At 36.5% G+C, this 27,038-nt stretch overlaps 2 protein-coding genes across 6 annotated transcripts in view; one reads left to right on the top strand and one right to left on the bottom strand.

Moving 5' to 3' along the window:
* Nucleotides 1-27,038, top strand: part of LRBA (LPS responsive beige-like anchor protein) — a 785,855-nt gene that overhangs the window by 498,297 nt on the left and 260,520 nt on the right. The window lies entirely within an intron of this gene.
* On the bottom strand, nt 633-2,432 carry MAB21L2 (mab-21 like 2). Its single transcript, XM_049632288.1, has one exon. It carries the CDS (start codon nt 2,332-2,334, stop codon nt 1,255-1,257), a length of 1,080 nt encoding a protein of 359 aa, XP_049488245.1. The 5' UTR covers nt 2,335-2,432; the 3' UTR covers nt 633-1,254.

Genomic DNA, 27,038 nt, shown 5'->3' with positions numbered 1-27,038 from the left:
TATAACTAAGCCATCTAAAAAAATTGAAATAATTTATAAATTTGGATTGTTCATATCACCATTTACTGGGGAAAAGGAGTATTGCTATAACCGTTTTATTCTGTTTTGGTATGGTTGATTTAATTGCTAAGTTTTTATTATTTAAAGCTTGAAGAGGACAAAGAATTGAAAGAAAACTTTCAACTGATCATGTTAACTATGCAGAAAAGATCCATAAATATTGCCTTCTTCAGACTGAGTGTATTTTTTAAAATTATGGTGTAAGAAAGCAAATCTCTTAATTTTTAATGCGAAATAATTTTTTTCTATTTCAAAAACTAGGATCAAAATCTTTTCTTCCACACAAAATCTGTTTGTTTGTTTTTTTTCAAGTGTGAAAAAAGATATTACTTTAAGTCTCAAAATCTACAGAACAAACAATATTATAGTTGGGTAAAATTAGTATTGTCTATTTTCCGAGGATGGGGGGGGCTTGTATGGTTAAATCGACAAAATGTGCTGTATTTGTAAATTTTGCAAATTAGAGTTCAAATGAGAGCTTCTTGCATTTAGTTCCTCAAGTTCACATCTTTACATTGTAAATTACAAATTGTGATCTCACCTGCCTTCATTTAAGAACAATCCACAGTCAATTACAATGTAAAGTAATATTTTTATTACTGTTTTCAACAAGACTGCTTTAGGGTGAGGGTAGAGGTGCAAGAAAGGGAAGGGCACAGTCTGACATTGGCACTGAGATACATTTAACATCAGCAAAACTTTTTTTAAAAGAGAAATTTTACATATAATTAAATACTTTTTCTCACTTGGTGACAACATTCAGGCAACCCAAAACAAAATGAAATGAGAGGGAGAGAAAGAAAGAAGATGAGAGAGAGAGAGGAGAAAGGAGTTGGGGGAGAGAAGGAAAAAGGGAGAAACTACTATACATTGATTTGAAAATGTACCTTGGGTTTCATTTTGTGGTGGCAAAGCCCGATTGCTTCTTTTGTGTGACCTTTTAAATTCACATTGTTTGGAAGAAAAACGATCACTTTTGTGCAAGAATGTGATTTTGTTTGTTTGGTTGGCTGGTTTGCTCTCTTTTTGTTTGCTTGCTAATTAACGAAGGTCTTGTGACTGCTTCCTGTTTCTTTCAGGTGGCTTACATAAAAGTTTGTGTCCGGAGTTTCTGCTGTTTGTCTCTGTGAGTTGTGTGTGTTTGTGTAAGAGAGCACTCCCGTTTGTGTCGCTTTTCAAGCAGTCCCCAGCACCCTATAGTTTGTCCAGGCTTTTGGGATTGGTGAGAATTTCCCTGGCCAACCTCCAGGTCTGCTTGGCAGCGCTCTCCAGGGCCGAATGGGGCTTGCCCTGAAAAAGGTCGAGGTTGGGCAGAAAGTAGTGAGGGCAGCGGCGGCACTGCAGGCAGGAGATGAGCTGCAGCAGGATGCCGTTGAGCCGATCGCCGAGGCACGCCTCGTCCCAGTCCGTTTCCCGCGGGTGTTTCTCGCACTCGTACAGCAGCAGCGTCTTCATGTGGTAGTTATTGAGCGGCTGGCCCGGCAGCTCCAGGTGGCGATCCCGCAGCGTCTTCAACACCGAGAGACACTTGTTTCGGCAGCCGCCCATCAGCAGGCGGTTCTCAGCCTCCCCGAACTGGAGCACCCAGGCATCGCTCTCCGCGGAGCTCTGCTTGCCGGTCAGTGAGTAGCATTCCTTCGACAGCAAGTTGAACCCTTCGGCCTTGACCTCCGCTACCCGATTGGGGCCAGGCCAGGGGATATGGGGCATAGGCCACTGTGCCGCACTGCGAGGCCAGATACCGGTGCACTTGAACGCAGGGGTGATTTGCACCACGTAGCGCTCCCTGATGCGCAACTTGACCTCGCTGGTGTCCGCGATCATCTTGACCACATCTCGATAGCTGCACTTGTCCACTGCCTGAGCCACCAGGGTCTGGAAACGCGAGCGGATCTTGCGTGCCGAGAGGTAGCCGGACGCAGTGATGAACTCGACCCAGAGAGACATGCTCCGCTTCCGCCCATCACTCAGTTTGAGCACCGCGCAGCCGGGCAGGGAGCCGTCGTCTACGAAGTTGAAGACGCCCATCTGGTTTAGGTAGAGCACCACCTCGAATTCCGTGGGCGAGATGACCTCCAGCCCCTCGTAGCGGGCGTCGATCTCGCTCAGGGAGCTGATGAAGCGAGGCTCCTGCACCTCCACTTCCTTTAGCACGTCCGAGACCACCTTACAGACCTCTCGGATGGTCTTGGCGATGGCCGCCTTGCGCGCTTGGCAGCGCTCAGTGTAGTATTTATTGAGCTGGTAAACCAGCTTGGCCTGAGCGGCGATCATGTTGGGGCACAGGTCCGGGCTATACACCGGCGTCTCGCAATACGTTGAGGGATCCAAGGCTCACGCAGTGGTGGTGGCCCTGCGGCTTGCGAAAGAGGCGTCGCGCTTCCCCTAAGCCCCACTTTCACTCTTGTTGTCCACCTGGGCTGACCGGCTGAAACAACGGCCGGCTTGCTCGCTCTTTCCCCTCTTTCGAAACCTTTTTGCTTCTCCAGGCAGAAGGGGGGGTGAAAGGTAATCTTTGAAGAAGAAAAGTACCTGCTGGGACTTTTTTGCTCGATGTGTAAAATAAAGATGTGCTTGTGAGAGAGATGAAGGGGAGGGGAGAAAAAGGGAAGGGGTGACAGAAAAAATCAGGTTACCAAGAGGTTAGGCTTAGATGTCTGCAGCCGAGATTGCCCGGAAATCTGGAAATGAGGTCTTTTAAGTGCCAAAGTAAATTTAAAAATAAAAGCGAAACATTCAGTGTTTCATTCTTAAAACTTCTCCCACAGGCTGGTAGGACTTCTTCACTCAGCGTAGGTGAGTGCCTTTCTCCTCACCCTCCCCCAAATGGAAGGTGAAGGACGTAATTAAGGTCCAGAGAGCAGCGAAGTGCAGCTCAGTCCTCGGCACACTTGGAGGTTTGCAGACGCTCCGCACTCTCAGCGTGATGGTCTGGTCTCTTCTCAGGGGGTCGTGTTGTAGCGGTTTTCCTCTTTTCCTACTGGAGGCGTTGTTTGGACTGGGTTTGTTTGTTTGCAGTGGGTTCTTGTCTTTCTCTAGGTGCACACCGCTGGAAGTTGTTTGATATTCATTTCTGCTTCGTAATTTATAATTTTGGCCCTCACAAAATAGATTTTAGTGTGACGAAGTCGTTGCTTGCGTTGCATCTGGGGTTTAGTTATAAGGATTCAAGGCTTTTTCTTCTCCTCCCCCTTTAGGTTGCTTGTGCAGATTCCACTTTCTGAGTCGTCTCTCCCTCCTCCCCTCCGACGTCTCTCTCCTTTTCCTTCTCCCTCCCTCCTTTTCCCTCCCTTTCTCTCTCTCTCTCTCTCTCTCTCTCTCTCTCTCTCTCTCTCTCTCTCTGCCTCGCTGTTTCCTGGAGTTATTTAGTTTATGAATGGTCCAGGGCCATCATGAGGGGGGTGGAGCTTCAGTTCCTACAATCACTATCCGAGCTGTCAGTGCTTTAGCCAATCCGAGAGAGAAGACAGGCATGCTTGGCAGACGGTAGCAGCCACCGCTGCACTTGATAAAGAAAGGGGGTAAAGAGAGAAGTAGGAAAATAGGAGGAGATAGTGGAAGTCAAATGCTCACACACACTTTACAGCCCCCTTCTTCTTTATCCTCTCCTCTTATCAGTTGCAAGGAAGAAAAAGAGTCTATGGTAGAAGGGACTTCCTGGAGATGGCTGGAATAACGCGAGAGAGTAGCAGTGGTTCAGAAAGGTTCACTATTTTTTTTCTATCAACATTGTGCAGAAGGTGCAAACTCTAACAAAATTACTTTTGCTTGAAGGCAAATAGGAGGAGGAAGGGGAAACCGGGAAAGAACCTACATTTTTCTAGATTTTTCTTCTCTGGCAAAGTCTTCCTCCCGTCTCTTCCCCTTCTCTCCCATTGTTGCCAAGAGCCAGAGCAATTGCTGTATATGTGCACCAGTTGGGGGGGGGGGGCTGTGTGGAGTGGATATGGGGTGAAGGTTTATAACCATAAATCTCTTTTCAGTAATTTCCATATGCTGTTGAAAAATGGGGCAGGGTAAAAATAGTGCAAGCACCTTGTTTGATAATTACTTCATAATTAAGATTCAGATATATTTTATGCTATTGCTTTATTGTTAAAAAGACTAGTTATTAGACAGAAAATATGTTTAAATTGTGAGAAAGTGCACATCTATATATGGTAGAATATTGTTGGATATACTTTTAAATTACCATAAGCCACTAAAATTGTTTTAAACAATAAAAATGAGGAAGTAAAAGTGAACCTGAGTCAAAGTTTTCTTAAGATGTTAACGTTGTAAATCTAATTTTGAATATATTCTCAGGCAGTACAGTTTCACTTGTAAAAATGAATTTATTTTCATAATTGACTGTTGCTTTTAAAAGACTTCACTGCTGCAGAAATCTATAACTATCCTGTTATTGATTACACAGATGGCTTCACTCCTTCCTTGGCATTTCAGTGAGACTCATGCATGTGCTTTTAGTATATGTATTATACTTTCAAGCTGTACCCCTTGTAGCCTTTCCCTACTTTTGGATGAAAGAAGCTGTAACAATGTTTCTGATTTGCTTAGTATTGAGGGTTTATGTTTTGAGCCTTAGGTATGTGGGTGCTGAGTCTTTTAAAGCCAAATGAAGTAGATGGAATTATTTTTAGTTAGATTTTTGCTTAAGATACAAGGAATAAAAATCTGTGAAGCCATTTGGGGGAAGACTTCGCTTTGCAAACCCCGGTGTGCCTGCGGCTTTTGCAAAAACCCTTTGGGAGGGCTTGAGGTGCCCTCTTAAAAGCTGCACCAGGTGAACCTGAATTCAGTTGCATAGGGAAAGTTTATTTCTCTCCATGTACTTGACGTCAGACACTTGGACCTCTTGGTTCTTTCTTAGATGTCTGGTGCAGACCACTGGTACCTTGTCACCTCCTTGTTCTCTGCCATAAGTACCTTTCTAAAGAACGAATTGACTTTTTTTTTTTTTTTTTTTTTTTTTTAAACCAAGTCAGATTTTGTCTGGGATATGTCTTTAGTGGCCAGGAGTGTGTAAGTCGGAAGTAAGCATACACCAAACTCTGGGATGCAGAGCTGTAGTCAACTTCTGGTGTAGTGGCAGAGGCTTGGGGCGGCTGCCGGCTCCAGCCTTGCTGGGGGAGCAGCTTGCATCTCAGAATGCTTGGCGGCACAAGGATAGAGCGCAGCCGCGGCGTCTTCGCGGTTCGCGCGAGTGGGAAGCCCAGACTCTGTAGGTAACCTGGCTAATGCCTGAGAAGTCACGCTGGCGCCCTGGGAAATATTACTGGGCAGGAGGGGGCACTTCGCTGCAGAGCTGTGCAAGCAGCCAGACAGGATCCATAGCTGCTTCTCCCCAGGGCAGTTACTGGGCGGAGACTTGTGGCGGGGACACAGGGTGCGGAGCCTTCCCTCCTTGACCCTCGAGGTGGCCGCTTCTCCGTCACATCAGGTCTGTGAGCGGGGCAGGCCTCGCTCGTGGACCCACACGTCCCGCCACACTCCTGGGAGTGTTTGCAAAAAGTCCCGGGGGTCACGGCAGTAGTCCGTCCTCCGGGCCCGTGCGGTGCGGCCAGTCCCAGCTCCGTGGGTAGGCGCTTAGCGTCCTCCCTCCTCGGGTGGGGCGACCCAGGCCACGCGGATCTTCGCGCCACTACTCCCTGACACCCCACTCCTCCTCTTTTTCCCGCTCTGTGGGGCAAGACTAAGTTTCGTGGCACCCTTTTTCCTGGGTTTCTCCACTTTTACATACAGAGGCTGAGGGATGATAAAACGTTACAAATGTTTTGATTTAAAAACAATTCATTACCAATTTACCCTGTCTAAGGTAGATGCTGTAGTAAATAATAAATCAGTTAAACAAAGGCGACTTTAATTTATTGCCATGGTACTAATTAGAAACATCATTCGAGCAATAAACTTAAACACTTCCAGCAAATAATGCTCGCCCTTGCTGGTTCCCTTCCTTCCCCCTCCCCCACCCTAACTCACTCTCTGGCTGCCTCTGCCCTAAGAGCTGCTTCAGCTGTGTGTTTGCGGATCCGCTCTTCCCCTGGTTGAATAATTGAAGGGGGAAACGGTATCCGAGGAGGCTGTAATTGAAGAGCCCCTGTCACCTCTGCTTTTATGTATGTTAGTATAGAAGTCCATCAGCAGCTCCTTGATGGTGTATTAAAACGAAGTGGCAGCCCCTTCTGCAGGAGATACCGTATTCTATTATAGGAGACCAAGTGAGAGAAAGAAACTCTAGAGGCTAAAAGCCACTTCAAGTCTTCAGACCGATTGATCTGTATTCTCTTGTTATAATCCGTCTCATCATACTTGAGTTAATGAGGCAAAAGAGGGGGGAGAGAAATCTGATGGTCCTTGACAAATTCATTAGGGAGGCTGCAGGACATTTTATTTGACTGTTAAACATCTTGTTTGTTTGGTTTAGGCAGTGCCAACATCAGCATGCTTCTGCCCAGACCTGTGATGTTGGGCTAGCTACAGACATTCCTAAAAAGAGGAGGAGGATATTCAGGGTGTGATTTGAATTTTTTGTTTTGGATTTCGTGTAGTCCATAACCTTCAGACTTCTCTAGGCTTCACCTTCTCCACCATTACTGTAGGAACATTTTATGAGAACGTGCATGATAATACTAAGATGCGGGTGTGTTTAGTTACTATAAGCTAAAATAAGTATGTTTAAACTTTAGCCTTAACATTTCCCATTTCCTTAAAATAAAATTGAGTCAAGATATAGCAATTAGTGTACCAGTTTTTGAAAAATGTGAATGTTTAAGCTAAGCTCCAGCGAATAGCCAAATTATACATTACATCCTATTTTTAATTGATCATATGTAAGTAAACTTTTAATTATTAATTGAATTTCTTCTTGCAATGAAATGCTTATGAGTACAGATACTTGGAAATAAAATTTAACTATTTATACAAACAAGATTTTCAAAACAAAGTTGGTATATCTTAATTTGAGGACCTTTTTCTATTTAAAATGAGAAGCAGAACTGGGTATATTATTTGGTGCTAAAATAAGGTGGTGTGTTGACACAATACTTAAATTGAAAATATTTATAACGGAATAGTAGGCAATTAAGAGAATGCTAATTTTTATCATATTTTATTCTAAGATAATAATACAACATTTGATTTTCTCAAAGTTTTTCTTGAAAAGAAGTAACCAATCCAGTTGTGATACTTTCTTGCATAGAGAATTCATTCGTATTTTCCTATAGCAATTGACTTAAACAGCCTCAGCTTAAGTGCTTTGAGAAAAGAACCCTGTCTTCCATTTATAGGAAAGCAGTATGAGAGAAAAAAGAGAACTAATGCTCTTTGCCTGTCATTTTAAAACATTCCTGCACTGCTGATGAAGCTTGAACTGCTTCAGGGAATGTATGGATTTGAAAAGAAATGATTCAGTAGTTCATGTTGTGTTTCTCAGGAGCAAAACCAAACTAATGGCTGAAGTCAGAGCTTCTGTACATCTGACAGATATAATCCTGTTTACATTTCCAGAGAATACAGAATCCTTAAACTGTTTTATTTTTTTTGCTGATCTTTACTTAGAAATGTGTTTAGTGAGTTAAAGTTCAGGGCATTTTCTACTTTATCATATCACTGAGACTCAAAAGATATCCATTATTTTATTATCTGTAGACATAGCATATAGCATTGTAATAATTTTTATTAAAGAGTGTACAGATTTTAGATTGTATGATTTTGTTTTCCAGGAAAACACTTTAGAAGTATTCAAAAAAATAATCAGATTATTGACTTAAAAAAAATCAACTCACTGACAGATTTATACTTTTTAGACAACAAAGGACCACGTGTTTACATGTATATATTCTTATCCTCTAAAATCTAGTTTTGAAACATCTTCACAGTTGCTAATTGTTGGGGTTCTTTCATACTTAATCTTTCAACGTATTTATAAAAATGCTTGATTTAAAAAAAAAATTTGGTCAGAATATAAATGGGGAAATAAACAACTATTAAATTCCTTGAATTTAAAAATAATTCTAGGAAAAACAGAAGGAAAAGTAAATAACCCAAACACAGTTTGTGTATTAGCTCATGAAATTTTATTGAAGTAATTACAATAAAACATAAGAAGCTTTAAAAACAATTACCAGGATTATAGTATCCACATTGTATTAAAGTCCTAAAATCACATTCTTTTTCACTCTCTGTGAAATTATCTCATTTTCCAAAACTGAGGTATCACAGACGTTGTTTCTAAACTATTGATAATTACTATTCTGGAATCAATCTAGAGAATAATCAGTAATTCAATGTTTTCTTTGAACAGTTACTGTAGTGCCTACTTCAAATGGTCAGGCATGCTGCTGAAAGAAGTTGTTTTTGTTTTTTCCCCCTTATCAAATAGCTTTTTGGAAAACAAAAACAAAAACTTGTAATCTCTTTGATTGGTAACCCAAGGGTATTGTTCTCATTTGTACAGTTTGAACTTAAGATAATTTGTCGGGTAAAGGCAATAGCTTTAATTTTGCATAGTAAACCTATTGAATTGTATTAAAAAATAAATCTTTTGGATGTTTTTGTATATTGTATTGTGGGCCTTTTAAATTTGGTTGGGTAACCTTGGATAATATATATATATATATATATATATATATATATATATATATATAATTAGTGATGTTGTTTATACTTCTACATCTTTTACAAGTCTAATTCTTACATTATTTGGTAGGATGAGAAAATCAAAGAGTACAGTATATCTTCCTGTTTTCCCCCAAGTTGAATAACAGTTGTAACTATGAGTACTTTATTAAGCTATACATAATTTGATCTCACCAAGATACATAATGAGAGAGCAAAGAAATTGTGCTCAGGAAAATGAAAGTGCTCAGCTTTTAGCCTAACTGAAAAGTAAATACTGTTTTATTATTGAGCTAGGATGTGAAATATTAAGAAAATCCAAGTTCGTTCAGCAAGCATTTCTCAGAAGGTGTTTCATTGAACTTAAAATATTTTTCACTTATGTCGGTATATATCATTTGGTCTTACCAATAAAGCATTTAGCTTTTTCTCACTTATTTATTTATTTGTTTGTTTATTTTTAATGTTTTATTAATTTTTGATAGGGAGAGACAGAGTATGAGTGGGGGAGGAACAGACTGAGAGATGGAGACACAGAATCTGAAGCAGGCTCCAGGCTCTGAGTTGTCAGCACAGAGCCCCATGCAGGGCTTGTTCTCATGAACCCCGAGATCGTGACCTGAACTGAAGTTGGACACTTTGACTGAGCCACCCAGGGGCCCCTGCTTTTTCCCATTTTACATGTATACATATTTAGTTGTAATAATTACATTGTTTTATTTCCATATATAGTTAAACAAGTTATGAAAAGTTAGAATAAGAGTCTGTCTTGTGTGTCTGCCTGCCTTCCAACCAACCTACTTTCCTTCCTCCCTTCTTTCCTCCCTCCCTTCCTTCCTTCATTCTTCCCTCCCTTCCTTCCTTCCTTCCTTCCTTCCTTCCTTCCTTCCTTCCTTCCTCCCTAACAATTTGAACTTACTAATATACCATCAGGTAAATACTAAATTTCACCTGTCAAATAACTTTGGCTTTCATAACTCACTATAATCTTCAACAAAGGAGAGAGTGCTTTTAGTAGAACCAACTCTTAACTATTTAAGGAATGATTATATCATTTGTGGATTATTATTTGTGTCTAGGTGGTTTTTAATATCAATGCCAGAAGATAGGAAAATCAGGAGTAGTCAGTAATGAACTTGATGCTAAATAAATCAAAACTTTTGATTTTCCGTTTGATTCAAGGCATTAAATTTTATGGTTTAAAGAAGGTGTGTATCCTTTGTTTAATAAGATTACAGACTCAACATGTAGAATAAATTTCATGGGATGTCAGAGTCATCCCCATTCCCATTTCTGTTTTCGCTTGTGATCAGTGACACATTTATAAAGCAGATGACTGAGATGAGGCTGCACTTAATTCAAAATATAAGACTTGGCATTATGTTCTTTATTTCTTTGGGTCATATAAGACATTTTTGTGGACCTGCGTTTAAAACTGTCAGTTAAAAATATTGTATGGGTAGTTTTGTATTATACTTTAGGAAACTAGCCTTTTCAAACATCTTAGTTTATTTTAAAATATATTGGTTCTGCAGCACCCCTCTATGTTATTACTAATAGAGGTAATTTGGCATCAATCTTTTGCTGTGATTACAGGAAATTTTTAGTGGGCTTTGTATTATTTTTAATAATGCTAAAAATCTAGCTTGTTCCTTCCTTCACACATTGTGAATTAGAGTAAAAGTGATGTGCTGAGAGGTCTCTCTGATTCCTTTTAGTAGATAAACAACAACAACAAAAATTCTTCATTGGCTCCAATCTATGTATAGAAGACGTCTGTGTAGTATAAATGAAATAATACTTGATGATCTAAGGAATGGAAACTTTTCCTTTAACCATGTGAAATCAAGCTAGGATATAAAACAGCTGTCTTGGCCTATGTATGTCAAGGTTCTGCCAGCCTGTTTCTTTTCTGAATTTTCCCTTTCTATCTTCCCTTATTATGTTTGGATCCTAAAGAGTCATTCTTTTATTTTTTTGACTGGTTTTGTCTTCAGACAAAACCTGGGTTAGTAGGTTTAAGTCAGCCTAGATAGAGTGAAAAATCTTTGATCTATGGCTATGACTGTTTCCAAATGATTTGCTTGCTGGGACCAGACACTGTCCATGCCCTTTCACTTTGCTATCAGATAGGTACACACAAAGGACCTGAAAGGCTACCAGATGCATAGTTAATCATCAAATTAGGTAAATACAGGGTTCCAACCATACTTAATTAGATCTTCAATTTCTAATAGTTATTTGTTCTGTGGTACCTTGTTGGTTAAATGCTCTACAAATCTAATCTCTTCGGCAAATTAGTCAAAACTTTCTACAAATTATATCATCAATTAAAAATGAATGATACAAAGCTATGTATTTTTTAAAATACATAAGGTTGTTGCTGTCACGTAACTTACCTAGATAGATAAGATAAAGAGAGGCAGTTCGATAGCATCTAAAGAGCATTAATCTTGGGGGGAAAAGCTCTCAATTTTGTCCTCTGTTGGCTAGAGACTATCTGAGTGACCTTGATCAAGTCATTATCTCTACTGACTATCTTCTCAATTCTTAAATTGGGGGATGGATTAGGAGGTTTTTTTCTACCTCTTCAAGATAAAATATCTGTAATTTCATACCGTAAAGATGAGTAAAGTTGCAAAATTTAGACTTCTGCAAGAATTGTGACTTCCAATGCTGCTCTAAGTATATGAACATTTTTAACATGAAAAAATTGCAGAAAGGAATAAGCTTACAAATGGTTATATTCCATATTTTAGTCTTAGGGGAAAAAAAAACTACATATTATAAATTGGAGATGGTTGTGAGAGACAACCAAATAGCAACTTGGAATATATTCTGAGAGTATATTATTATTGATAGGAGTTGGAACATAAAAATATGAAAAACAAGTGTGGATTGTATATATAGAAAAACAGTACGTGTTTAAAGTTATACATAAAATTGGCAGGTATGTTTTTTTCCTTAAAATGTTGAATGGACTGTCAATGTTTCTGACATTTTTTTATAAAGGTTAGATAGTCTGTAAATGGTTTGAAGCCAAAGAAAGTTCAAGTTCACAATTTAACTCTAAAACGACAACAACAGCAACAATAAAAAAAAATTAAAAGAAAAAAGAAAAAAGGAATGGTCAGTGTTTAGAGAAAGACTAGAGAAACAGCATTGCTCTGTGCAACTGAAGTAGGACCATATTCGTGTTGTGTTAAAAGATAGATCCAAGCAGGGAAATGGTTTTCAAAACATGAGTCACGATAGAGACTAAAGTTTTATACTACTTTCTCATGCTTTTCACTTGTTTTCATCAGAAGATCTGACAAGCATAGAAGTGTTAACATCTTTTATTTTACAGATGTTCTTAGTTTTCTCTCAAACTGTAAAAGATGCTATATCATAGAAGCTTGGTAGGAAATAATTTCAACACCTCCTTTCACTGATGTGATAACTTATTATATTCTAAGCTTGTGTATATTTTTGGAGGGAGGGACGTGAGGCAGGAAAGAGACAACATATTGAGATCTAATTCTCGTTTTGAGATATAGATCAGTATGTCTGCTATATTATAAATTCTGTCTAAAATGTCTTTTCAAATGGCATAGTCGAGTTATTTTTACTTCTATGTTGCATTCTCTGGAAGTCCCTCATTAATGCAGTGGGAGTACCTGGTGACCACTGAGAGAGTTGTTGATGGACACTATATGGGTTTGCAAAGTGCAAACCTAAAAGACTAAGCGATGAGAAATGTATTGCTATTTGTGAATTTATGTTTTATCTCACTTCACTTGAAAATTTATGAGTAGTGTGGCTTAAGGGTGCTGGAGTTGTGTGTTCCAGGGCTTGCCCCTACTGATAACACCCTTGTTGGCGTGAAAGTGCAATGCAAATTATGACAGTTACAACCTTCTGTTTTGTTTAACCTGTCAGTAGATTTCCTGGCTCAGTGCTGAGGGCAATGGTGTGTTCAGCTAGTCCATATTCACCTAAACTTAAAAGGTCAGGTTTCTACAGGCAAGCCTAGTCAAAGCCTAATTGATGAGGAGGGCAGGGAGACAGAATTTACTGTTCTGTTGGCTAGTTTCATATCGTTAGGTTGTCCTGAAAGCATCAGGCAGTCACAGCCCCTTTCATGTAAGTGCTGACCCTAGACAGGAGCTGACAATCAAAGGAGGCAGCCACAGGAACCAGTGCAAGTAGGCTATTGATTTTTCAGTTAGGTCTAAGTAGTTTGTAGTATGGGTAATGGGTGACAGAGGCAGGTATGTCATTATCAATGAGCTCCAGAACAGTAGCGACAACCCTCTCTCATATTTCCTTCAGCACTGACAGTATGCATCCAGAGGCGGTCAATAAATCGCCCAACCTTTAACTGACAAGTGACTTGGAGGTTTAAGTTGAGGAGTGGAAGTTATGGAGCTAAACTTCTCTACTTGAACATGTACTGGACCTAGCGATAGAGTCAGTAATTATACTTTTTTAAGTCTTTGAAGTTTTGATTTGGATAAGTCTTTGCAACTCTGAAGATCAGAGTTTACTTTTAAGCTTTTGAGAATTTAAACAGCATATTTATTTAGTTAAAAAATAAGGATATGAGCCAATCATTTGTAAAGATACTATGCAAGAACAATTAAGCTACGTATGTTATTATGGTATAGTTTTGCTTTTATTTAGACTAGATCCTTACTCATTCGTGATATCTCTGTTATAAAAGTTCAGCAGTTGGAAATTGCCTCTCAAATCCATTTTAATTCCTACTCTCCACTTACACGTTTTAACTGTAGACCAATTTTAAATGGAAAAAAATTTGTACCATTTGCAAATGTGATATATTAACCCTAAAGCAATTGCTGTTTGACCTTCAAATTTGTTTTATATTACTTTTCACAATAAAATAGTCAGGCATAGAACATTTAATGATTAAGGTTTGATGAATTATGGTTGCTTCTGAATTTAAAAAGAAATGAGACTGAATTTTGTTTTAAAGGCATTTCATATGGATATTTACATTTAAAGATAGATACAATTTATGTTCACATAAACACAAAAGTGTAACAGGTTTTGACTAAAAGTACACGTGTTCTAAAAGGATGTAAAATAATTTAGAGATATTTTAAATTTAAGTCAATCTCTATTTTGTTACAAAATGTAAGTAATATGAAGAGAAGATAATATTTATAACTAGAAGGGAGAGTTTTGGTTGTACCAGGATCCTTACAAACTATCGTATGCTTACATTTTTTGAAAACTTTAAACAAATTGAAATAAAACAGAAAAGTAAATGTTTTTTAGAACTTCCTTAAATAACTTATCGCCATGATATCTTGTTTAACACTGTGATATTGTACAGAACCAGAGTTCAAGTCTGTAGTATGATCTAGCTGTGGAGTACCCTGCATGACCACATGAATCATTTTCATTTGTCCAATGCCACTGAAGATTCCTTCCCTGCCCCCACCTCTTTAACTAACCAGCAGGTTAATGCATAGTGAAGGTATGGATGCTTAAATATTTTCTTAAGTTTGCAGTGACATGTCTGTGTGAACACCCATATCTTCTCTTTTTCAGCTATAGATAATACACACTTAAAGTGAAATGAAACATAGCTACTATTAAAATAGTGTAGTTTTAAAGAAGCTTTGGGATTATGTAATTAATTTTTGAAAAATTTTATTCAGATCTTTTGAATTATTCACCTTTTGAGGATTACATTTCCTTAAAGCTAGATTGCATTTAGAATCATTGTTTTTCCCTTTTATTTAATCATCCACTTAATCTGTGTTTTTCTGTTGGATGAGATAAAAGATTTGGCTGAGAATCTTATAATCTTGTTAGCTATATTATAGGTATAGCTTCTTTTGCTGTATTTGCAATCCTTCCTGAATACAGTGGTATTTTTAGGAATTAAAAAAAAATAAGCTGAAGAAAGGGGGACAAATTAAATTTTCATGAAAGAAAATCCTAATCAGCAGTGACAGTCTAAGAGAAAGATGATTGCCACTTGGTCATTGTGGAGAGGCACTTAGATTTGGTGTCAGTGCTTCTGTTAATGATGACTAATGTCTTTCTTGAAGCAAGTGCATGCTCCAACATACTGCTACAGCCCAGAGAGAGAGGGCTCAGCAATAGGCACCACTCAGCAAAGCATTAGGTATTCTAAAACAAAGGCTTTTTAACGCAGTCAATTTGGCAGTCTCTATTATTAGAAAAATGCAAACATAATTCTAAGGCATTTAACAACACATTTTAGACTACTTTTTGTGCAGTACTGAGAGAGATCATTTTAAAATTAAAATGGAAAGAAATCAAGCAGTGTTAATAAGATGTGCTCCCTATTTTGTTACTAAGGAATGGGCACATACATTGCCACTGCACAGAATCATTTGTGTTAAGAAAGTTTTAAAGAGACAAACTTGCAGCATTTTTTTCCATTCTGCTTTGCTGTTTGCTGAATAAATATTTGATAGTTGCAAAAAGAAAATGACTCCAAAGATCTCTTCAGATCTTTTAATATTAAATATATTGCTTACAAAAAGATGACATGTGTTATTTCTTCAGCTTTTCCCCGAAGTGTAAGACCTTTCAGAAGGGCGTTTGCAATGCTTGTCATATTTTTTCATATACATCTTATTGGTCTGACATGTCTTGAGAACCATGAGAACACAGATGTCATTGCATTCAGACAACACTAATTACTCTGGGATTTTTGCAGCCTCAATGCCTGCATGTAACTGTCGATTATGATTGTCCATGCAGCCTACAGTGGGGACACTTTGCACATGAAAATAGTGAGGCACAAAAATAGTAAGACAGGCCATTTAGTCCCCTATTGTTCTTCAATAGAACTTAGAAGAAAAAAAAATTCCTGACACATCAATTTCATTCAGTATTTTGCATTTGAACCATGTTTTGGCAACATTTTCCTTTCTGAAGTAAGTGTGTTATGCTTTAGTGTTCAGTGAAATCTATTATCCATCTGTTCCTTAACCTTCTTGCACAATCTTCTACATTACTTTGTCTTCAAGCTTCATGGGAAATTTCTTTATGTAGCTTATAGTTTGAGAGAAACACTAATTGTGGTATGAGTCTTCCCAAAGTGACAGTGCAAAACAATAAATATGTATGATGTGTTCTGGTGTGCAATTTAATGTTTAATGAGAAGCTGCTGCAAATATGGTTAGTCTCAATTTAGATAAGTGCAATCATCTTATGCTTTTAACACAGGTCAGTTCTTCTCTTTGTTTAATTTTCTCTGTAACATTCTGGGTTTCAGTTGATGATTCATGGTGTTTAGGTGGTTTTAAAATATCAGAGGTCAAATGGTGGTCAGATCTGAGCCCTCACTATTAAATGTGAAGACCCAATACATGTTTTGATAAAGAGCATAATCTGTGTTAATCACCGATTGAAAATAAAAAACTCCAATAATGTAACTTCATATGCTGATGAAGCAGAAATTGAAGCAGCTTGATCAAAGATGTATGATGAGATAAAACTGCAGTCTCTGCTGTACAGTTATAGTAATTATGACTAATGAACCATCCAGTCTGGATGAAATGGCATGCCCACAGGGACTGTGTCCAATCAGTTGTGACTTATGCAAGCTGAACAAACCATTGATGGGATTCCAAATTCTATATCACAGGAAGTGTACTCTTTATTATTAATATGACTTTTGTTAGGGTAAAGTGATTGGAAGTTCTCTAAATTTTGTTAAATGTAGAAGACAGTTCTTTTTCAAACTATAGAATATAGTTCTTTTTCTCCTTTCATATACTTATTGAAAACTAAACATGTTTTTTGTGACCTCTGTTTTACCTCTCCTTTCTTAAGAACTTATGTCACTAACACAATTCTTTGACTTCCTACTTGTCCTTCTGTTGTGCTACTTTGAAACATTCCCTCTTTTTTGGAGCTATTGTTTACTTTTGTCGGGGTGTATTGTTCATTAACCGGATGTTGGAGAGATAATTTTACAATAATATAAGACATATGAGGCATTTACTATATGCAAGCACTGTTCTAAGTGTTTTACCTGTATTAACTTGTACGTCCTCATAATCATCTTTGGAGATAGCTATATATTATCACCATTTTACAGATGAAGAAACTGAGATGTGGGAAGGTTGAATAACTTGCCCCAGGTTACATGGCTCTTACAAATTTTGTGTTATCTTGTAGAGATGAGTTTATGTTTGTCTAGCCCAAATCTATTTCTGAATTATCCTTGCTTTCCTTTTTCCGACTAATTTTTTGTTGTTACTGTTTTCTGGCATTTGGCAAAACTGCACGGGTATTTTAAAACTGAGGGCTCGTGTGCAGTTCTTGAATAGTTTTCAGGTCCCTAAACTCACTGTTCACGTTCCTAAACTCTTCATTTGGTATATTTTAAGTGACTGGAGTTTTTGGGCTGGAGTTTAAGAATGCATGGTGTTGATATGAATGTATGTCTGAATGTTATAAATGTGCTCATTCGATGCACTCTTAAAGCTGTAAAATCTTTTAAGTGCTAATGGGAAAACAGACGATTCACTTAAAAGAAAAAGTAGTCCTGGCCAAATAAGCTTGGTTAGATTTCTTCTAAGATTGTCTATACTGGTTTTTCTCATCAAACCAGGTATAGTCCTCATTGTAATGATTTCCTATTCCCAGCACCTTACACACTTCCTTTTAGATAGTAGGTATATAATAAATATTTGTGGAAGGAAGAAGGGAACAAAGAAGGGAAGGGGGTCTTTTTAGGGATTCAGTAATTTGAGGATTCCATCAAGCACATGCTTTTATTCTAGTTCCCTTGACAGGTTTTTACTTAGAGGTTAGAGGGATAGAAGAAAACTGGCTGTCATTGTCATTATTCTTTAAAAATCCTTAAAACCCTATCCTAATCAACTTTGTTTTCTCACTAACCCCCAACCTGAAGTCTGTGTCTTTCCAGGTTATCTTCCTTACATTTATTGTGAAATGCCCTACAGAGACAACTCTCTCTGAACTGATAGTCCAATTACCAGCAGCCTCAAACAGTTTAATATAGGTTTTCATTTCTGTTGTCTCCACTATGTCATTATCCACGAATTTGTTTCCTTTTATTAACTTATTAATGTGAAAAGTTACTGAAAGGCATGTATCATCTTATTTGATAGCTTACATGACTAGATGCATAATACATACTCCATAAATACCAGTAGGTTGATTAATAATTTTGATGCCCTCCCCTTTCAAACAGATTTCTTTGTATCACCAAGGGCAAATTTTCAGTGTCAGATCTCTAGAGGTAATGTTCTGAAGGTCTTTTAAAACTCAATTGAAGTGAGATTTGTACAAGAATAATACTGAGCTCTTATTTTGTGTTGGGCAGTATGCTAAGCACTTTTTCTTAATCCTCTCAGCAAATCTGTAATGAGTTATATCCTGTTATTATCCCTATCTGTATAGAAACCAGACACAGATAGAATATATAAACTCACTTCATTTTAAAACTAAGAAGTGGCCAAGCATATGACTAGCAAAGAAGGTGACAGTTTATTTTAAAGCCATCAAATTTTTATTGGTATCCTGTCAATGTCAGGCTCTTTTGTTTCTAAATGCTCTCCCTGCAGTTTTCTGTGATGTGATAGTTCCTTAAGTTCTGCTTTCGTACAACTTGAATTATATCCATTGCACACCTACTTACCCTTGTCTTCTCAAGATACTCCAAAGCTGCCTTCTTTCCTGTTAATTTTCAGAAGAGGAGGATAAGATCTTAATATCCCACTCTGAAATGTGGTGACATGATCATATAATGTAGAGAGAAAGTGATCTCTGTCCCATATTTTTTATTTTGTTTCTAAATTCATGGAGGACCAAATAACAGTTGTTATTATTATCATTTTATGCAGGTTTTAAGAAATGATTGCATTGTGAACTATGCTAGGTAGTCAGTCTGGTTAGGAAATTCCTAAAGTAATATGTAGTAAATCATAGGAAAAATACTTCAAATTTAAATCTGGTTTTAAAGTGATTGGTAGTTATATCCATGGCTGTTTACAGAAGATGAAAATGGAGTTAATAAAATGTTGCATATTTTATACTTAGGAAACATTGTGGCTTATAATGAGTCTTTATATAAAACTGAAACCACTGTGTTATCAAAAAGGAAGCAGTTTACCAAATATAGTAAGCTCTCAGAAGTAAACTGACATCAATTTTAACTTCTGTTTAGATTTCAGCTTTTATATGGAAATTGATGCATTCTGTTTCATAAGTGGAGTACTTTGTGTATTTTTAAAAGCATATCTGTATTTTGATTACAAAAGTTTAGTTATTCAAGTTCTTGTTCACTCCATAAAGGGCAATTTACATGGAACTAAAAATTTTGTTTTGGTAGATACTATTTGCATTATTGAAAACATTTCAGTCTGAAGTCAGTATTATTGATCTTCTTTTAAGATTAAAATTAATTTAATGCTTTTCCTAAATAGTTTAATTGGAAATCATTAATTAGGAAAAAACCCAATAAGATCCTAAAATGGTAACTTGTTATTTTGATAGGAGTCTCTGTTTCATTTTATCCTTTTTTAAGTCATATTTTATTTTTTCATGTATTATCTTGTATCTTTGACTCTTTCAGATATGATTCAGGTATTTTAAATCAATAATATAATACCTGAACTCCTAAAAGGATTGTTTTTTTAAAAGTTTGTTGTAAAGGAATTGAAATGATAGATTTATGTAATTAGAATCTTAGTCATATTTAAAGTACTTTAAAAGATATAATTTTAAAAGAAAAAAGAACACCAAATTATCTCTGTTGCATGATCTTATGTATGTTAGAGATATATTTATGAAGAAAGACTTGAAGAGAATGAGCAGAGAATGAATAAAGTATATGAAGAGTTTAATTTCCTTTATTGTTATCTTTATATTTAATCAATAAATGTATATAGGTACATATAAATAAATAAATATATTTCAGAGTATAATATATTTTTAAATAACTCTTGTGTTATATGGCTTTACCATGTTTTATTTTCTTTTATATATTAGAGGAATAAGCCAGGATTTCATTACATGCAGCTTGTACTTTGCCATGGAAATTGTCAGAATTACTAGGAAAGTTGTTGTATAAAAAGTATGTATAAAACCATAGTACATATGCTATAACTTAAAATATAAATTTTAAGAAAATTTATTATAGATTAAACATACATTCTTATCAGTTCTGATACTACATATAACTTGACTTTGCTTAGTTCTCTCTGCTTCCTGTAACTTGCACACTAGGAAGTTAAGAGCTTATTTTCTCCCATGTCCTTTAAACATTTACTGAGAGCATAGAGAGCAGGGATGGGGGTGCAGGAGGTTACCTATGTGTGGAGAAAATGAATTTGCACTTAACATTGCCGTTTATCACAGCTGCCTATAATTGTGAGAGTATGTGTATGACTATGCTATCATTATCTCTGCTGCTTCCCATTCAAGTTTGCAGATGGAGTAAATATACATAACCTTTTACAGAAAAATTTAAGGTTTAGATTGCAAATAGGGGGAGAAATATCCTCGGAAAACAACGAGTAAATACTCAGCAACAATGAAAAGAGCTGAGGAGAGCAGAATAGCAGAATATTATATGCTGATTGGTAGATCTGCAGACAAGGAAAAAGGGCATTGACTAGCCTTGTGCATTTAAGTCCAGTCTTTATGCAGGAGTCAAGAAGCTCGGGAGAGAATTGTATGAGCAAAAATAACAGGAAAGAATTAAAGGGGAACCAAGAGGGAAAGAGAGTAGTGGAGACTGAGGGATATTCAATGATGTGGTGAGTAATGAGAGCAGAGCCATTCACAGTAGATGAAGTGGAGTCATGGGTAGTAGAACACCTCTTGTCAAAAGATCTTTTGGAGTCTGTATATAGTGTAACGGTGAATGTGGGAATCTTTGTGCATGCTTGGAGGTTGGAGTAGGTAGGTTGTTGCTTAAAGCATTCATTGATTCCCATAATGATTCTGTTTGATTTTAAAGATTAAATTACATTTCTTACACTTTCTATGAGAGAAGAGAAAATAGCATACATTAGTTTTGTGCTGCTGCTATAACAAATTACCACAAACTTAGTGACTTGAACAATGTGGGTCTCCCTGGATAAAGTCAAGATGTTGACGGGACTGTATTCCACTCCTGAGGAAAGGCTCTAGGGTACAGTTCATTTCTTTGCCTTTTCCAGCTTCAACAGGCCTCCTGTATTCCTTGGCTGGTGGCCCCTTTCCTCCATCTTCAAAGCCAGCAACCACAAGTTGATTGGTTCTTACATCGCATTACTCTGACCTGCTCTTCTGCCACCTTGTTCCACTTTGAAGGACCCTTGTAATTACAGGGGTGCAGTGGATAATCCAGGTTAATCTTATTTTAAGGTTAACTGGTTAGCAACCTTAATTCCATCTGCAACCTTAATTCCTCTTTGCTATGTAAGGTAACATATTAATGGGTTCTGAGCATTAGGATGTGAACATCTTTTGGAGGGAGTATTCTTCTAGTTACCACAGAATACCGTCATGGTTTAGAAATATTTTCACCTAAAGGAATACAGTATTTTAAACCTTCCGTCATTTAGAAAAAGTTCTCATTTAGAATAACTCTTCCTCACTGATAACAGAATAACATAGTTTTATCACATTAAGAGTAGATTAAAACATGAAACTTGTGACAAAGTTTTCAGGAAGAATTTTATTATAACTTGAAGTAGAGGATTGCTTTTGTTTATTTGTTGTAGTTTTAGATACCACTTACTAATGGTAACTTTTTTAAAATTGCCAATGATTTGAATTATGAATATAGACCTATATACTGCTCTACTAAGTATCAATTTGGAACTCTAAATACTTGACCTGGGGAAACCTCTTAAGGAGACCAAACATGTGTTTGTGTGTACTCTATAAATTAGTAATTTTATTTAATACCAGCAAGTGGTAATTGTGAAAGCATAATTAGAGGTTCGTTTTCATATTTGAACAGTTAGCTTTATGCTTTTCTGAAAATAGCCTTCAGTGAGTTCTTGGTCACAGAGGACATCACAGGAGAGAGTTACTATTTTTGCAAAACATTTCAAAGCCAGGTTTCACTGATCATTTACTGAACTCATTTGTATTTATATTTATATATTTATATATATTTATATTTATATATATTTCACTTTCATTGATTGACCAAGTAACGTCTTTTAACATTCCCCCCCCCCATACATTATCTAGTCTAGGATTAGGCATTACATTTAATTTCCTTAGTTGCCATTAATCTGAAACATTTCCTTAGCCTTCCTTTGTTTGTTTGTTTGTTTGTTTTGTTTTTGACATTGACTATTTAAGAATAGACTTGTTTCCTTTTTAAATAGAATAATCCTCATTTGAATTTATCTACTGATTCCTTATGGTCAGATTCAGGTTATATATCTAGTTGGAATACTACATAAGTGATGTATCTTTGTTAGAGGTTTAGATTCAGACATGATGCCCCATCTGCCTTTCAATGCTGATACTGATTTTGACCAGTCAGGGTGTTGTCCAACATCTTTAGTATATTTATTATTTTATCCTTTGCACTTAACAATCCATCTGTAGTGAGATTATGAAAATATTTTACTTCTCATCAAAATTATAATGGAAACTAATGAAATCTGAATGAAATGTAGAGTCCACTTAACAATTCTTGCCTACATCAGTCTTCACAATGATGGTTAGAAAATGATCATTCTCCACATCAACTCTTCCATGCTATTCACTTGGCATTATAATTTTTTTTAACATTTTTTTTTCAACGTTTTTTTTTTTTTTTTTTTTTTTTTGGGAAAGAGAGGGACAGAGCATGAACGGGGGAGGGGCAGAGAGAGAGGGAGACACAGAATCGGAAACAGGCTCCAGGCTCCGAGCCATCAGCCCAGAGCCTGACGCGGGGCTCGAACTCACGGACCGCGAGATCGTGACCTGGCTGAAGTCGGACGCTTAACCGACTGCGCCACCCAGGCGCCCCTAACATTTTTTTAATGTTTATTTATTTTTGAGAGAGACAGAGACAGAATGTGAGTGGGTTGGGGCAGAGAGAGAGGGAGGCACAGAATCCGAAGCAGGCTCCAGGCTCTGAGCTTTCAGCACGGAGCCGGATGTGGGACTCGAACTCACAAGCTGTGGGATCATGACGTGAGCTGAAGTTGGACGCTCAACCGACTGAGCTACCCAGGTGCTCCAACTTGGCATTATAATTTAACATGATACCTTTTTGTCTCACCCAGTTTATCGATTTATTTTTGGTATGGTCTTATGAATTTCTGTTTTCAATACATAAAAATTCTTTAATGTTCATAATCATCTTAGTGCTCAAATTATTTCAGATTTGGCCAGCAGTAACCTCTTCAAGCTAATTTTTATGTCCTTTTTGACATGCCCCTTTATTTTCCTGAGCATTTTCTGACTTTTTGGGGTAGCAAGAGGTTCTTGGTTCATCTTGAACCTTCTTTCCTGCAGCTCTGGAATCAGCTGTTTCCCCAAAGGGCCTTGATTCCTTTTAATGAGGATTCTTATTAGAAACCCAAGGTGAGGGTACTGGGTGAAGCATACCCATGATACATGTTCTTTTAATCATGTCGCTTTGTTAATTGTGGGGTCCATATTTTTGTGACATCTTGTTTCTCAACTTCATATTTTAAAAAAAGGTTGCATATTACTTTTAGATCTCATTTTGCTTGTGGATTTTGATACCATGTTGGTAAGACTTTGATAAGACATTGCAAGACCACTTTGGAAGAAGTATCCAATTTATACACCACAACATTTTAAAATTTTATGACAACTTGCATTTGTATGGTGACAAAGATGACTTTCAAAAAGTCCAAACTGCATAATGTGTGTACCACAGTGTTTATATAATTTATAAATAATGCAAAATTTATTTTACAGGCAAAATTGTGTTAGAACGTTCACATTTAATACAAAGTGAACTTTTAAGTAAATACATAGGTTAAAAAATGACTAAAATCTTTCGTAAGTATATATATAGTCATTCATTCCACCAAAATGTTTGAATATGTACTAATGTGGCAGTTACGTTGGTTGCTGAGTCTACAGTAGCAAGTAAAAATGGACATGATTTGGGTCTTAAGGGAGCTTTAGATATTAATCATATAAGAACATTTTTGAATATACTTAAACATCAAACATAGTAGCCATTTAAAATATCTTATTATTTATTCTCAAACAAAATTTTTTAATTATCATCATTCAGAGATAATGAGGTTTTTTTTTTTTTTTAACGTTTATTTTTGAGACAGAGAGAGACAGAGCATGAACGGGGGAGGGTCAGAGAGAGAGAGGGAAACACAGAATCTGAAACAGGCTCCAGGCTCTGAGCAGTCAGCACAGAGCCCGGCGCGGGGCTTGAACCCACGTACCGCGAGATCGTGACCTGAGCCGAAGTCGGACGCTTAACCGACTGAGCCACCCAGGCGCCCCGAGATAATGAGTTTTTGATTAAGTTTATCAGATATTTGGAACAAACTTACAATACCTTTATTAACTGTATTGAATATATTAGGGTGCATATTTACTCTTAGGATCCTATAAAACTTTTATTTTTCTTTTATTTCACTAGGATATTTTTAGATCCTATTTATATAGGAAGATACAATTGTTTGTAGCTGTCCATATTTGATGAGCTAGCTAGGTATTAGTTTAGTTCATGAATGAAGTTTAGCTAAAAGTGTATTATCATTACTAAAACCTGAGTATAGATTTGAGTGTTGTGGGTTGACCAAAGTATTCCTCTTAATGTCTAAAGTGTTTTAAGTAAATAACACCATCTATAATTTGGGAGTGGGTGGTGGCATTCTGTGTGTGTGTGTGTGTGTGTGTGTGTGTGTGTGTTAGTATTTCCTTCTAAAATAAAACAAATGAAAATTTTACCACAAAACCTGGAGTTGATGGAAGAAGTAATGTTGGATTTGATCATAGTCAGTCTGATTTTCAGATTCCCGTGCCCCCACCCCACTTAAACAGTAACCTCAGACATTTTAAGGTTATTTGGGCCTTGTTTTCTGTTATTAATATTTACTGCTCAAAGTGTAGGTTTAAACAGGATATTTAGAGTGACTTTTCTCTAGTTCTTAGTAAAATATTTCTCCACCCACTTTTTTGTTGTTGATGTCCAGTATTTCATACATAATGGGCGTTCAACATTTTTTTTGAATGAATGAATGAATGAATGTGAAAATACTTTCCTTAAACACTGACTGTAATGTAGAGAAGGCTCATTTTGCATGCAGTCCCAATGAATTTAGTTTTTAAATTGGCAAAGAACATTATTAAGAAAGGATGATAATGCCTTATATAGAGGGTTACAATATTGTAAAACCACCTTGGTAGAATTTTTTTCAAAGGATTTTAGGTATAATGGGGAAATTAAGGTTATGGAGGAACTGAGGTCAGGACTTCCATGAAAGCCTTTTTATTAATATTTTATTTATAAGATATATTGATGAAATTTGTTAAGAAAATATAGCCATTTCATACTTCTTTAGTTATGATTGATTCTGTTAATTTCCATTTGCAATTCTTCATCTGCTAAAAACGTTTTAAGATTTCTCATGTCTTTGGTTCTGATTACATGCTCGTGTGTGTGTGTGTGTGTGTGTGTGTGTGTGTGTGTGTGTATTTTCAGATAATAAGCAAAATAAGAAGTATTCTTTCTGGTGTAATCCTTTAGCAGACTTTTAAGTTCTGTCCTGATTTTAGTAACTCTTGTCTTTCTGATCTTCCTGGACTTTGCTTCCTCATTCCAACCCAGTACAAGAAATACCAACTAACTTTGCTCTTTGAGATTTTTTTTTTAAGAAAGAGGAATTTGAGAGACTTCTTTTTAATCAAAGTGTCTACTCTGATTTTCCCTCCTCCTCTTTGTTCCCTTTGCCCTGCCAAACCCAGAGTAGTAGAATTTATCTATAATATCTGCTTCCCAACACATATCCTTTCCTCATCCTGTCTTGTTTGTATGTATCTTCTTCTTTCGTACACGCGTAGTGTCCATCAAAAAGATCATGGCTTTCTGTTAGATGTATCCTGTTATACATTGCACAAATATGCTGAGAATACAGCCACTAACAATTAAGATAATAGTGAACTTTTGATAACTTTCTAAAAGTTATGTAAATATGTAAAAGTTATGTAAATATGAACTTTATTATTAAAGAAATAGGAATTTTTTTTAAATAAGGAAGTTTTCTATGTGTTTTGGCAAGTGTGTCTGTGTAGTTGCAGGGGACACAGTTACTAGTGTGGAGATTTGTATAATGTTCTTAACCTTCTGACTTCATTTCTTTGGATCTTGACACAAATTGCTTTCGTACTTCTGTCTTTTAAAGGATAGGCCTGATATAAAAATATATATTAGTATTAATACAAGCTTTTCTTTGGTGCTTAAAACTTATTTTTGTTAGTGATTTAAATTGCCACTCTGATGTATAACTTATGAAATTCTTGTTTGAATTCGGCTTTGCCCCCAAAGTTTTATTCTTTTTTATGTTGTTCTAGCTGAATATGTTTATCCATATACATGTTTTATATATTTAGAAATTTACTTATGTATTTATTTTATATTAAATATTTTATAACACAACAATCTTATATAAGTCCGGGTGATGTCGTTGTAGGAAGCCAAGATAATGATACAGTCTTTCAGTTAAAGCACTGTTTTCCATGTAAGTTTGATTGCTTCTTACTGAGCAGCAAATAAAGGCCCAAAGTTATTTGATGCCCTAGAAACTGTAATTTATTATGAATAAACACTCTAATAGAAGGTAATTTCTAACTCATCATAGTTTTTTGGTCAGCCATTTAAAACTTAATCACCATATGTAAAAACTGAAATGAAGTTGTAAAGAAGCATAAATGCACATCGAATATGATTAAATACATTACACTTTTATGATATTTACATACGAACCACTGAGATTTACATACTGACTTCTCTATTAGTAAAATGGCACAGATAAAAATAATAGTTGGATGTCTTAATTTTAATGGCTCTCCAAAATAGTGAATACTTCTTACTTTTATATTTGTGTGAAACAGGGAGTAACCTCTACCTTGTAGGGTTATTGAGAGAATAAAATGAGATAATTGGAATTTGGCTCTCTGCTAACGGTTTTCTTTCACAATTCCCCATTGTTTTGATAAAGCTGTGAATTTTTGAGAGATTACTTTAAAGTTGGTAGGTACATTCTGAATTTCATTTTATTTTAGATACCAGGTTTAGTACTTTGAGTATCTTTGGTTCAGTGGGAGAGTGACTAAGTATGGACTATAGCCCCTTCTCACTGTTGAAGACACTCTAGATGGTTGAATGTGCACCATGGAAG

The sequence above is a fragment of the Panthera uncia genome, chromosome B1 (genome assembly GCF_023721935.1).
Source record: "Panthera uncia isolate 11264 chromosome B1, Puncia_PCG_1.0, whole genome shotgun sequence".
In the NCBI taxonomy this organism is placed as follows: Eukaryota; Metazoa; Chordata; class Mammalia; order Carnivora; family Felidae; genus Panthera; species Panthera uncia.
This window is presented reverse-complemented; position numbering and strand designations above follow the sequence as displayed.

What these genes read in the sequence shown, in the direction of transcription:
- MAB21L2 (XM_049632288.1), bottom strand. Translation starts at nt 2,334, where the DNA reads ATGATCGCCGCTCAGGCCAAGCTGGTTTACCAGCTCAATAAATACTAC.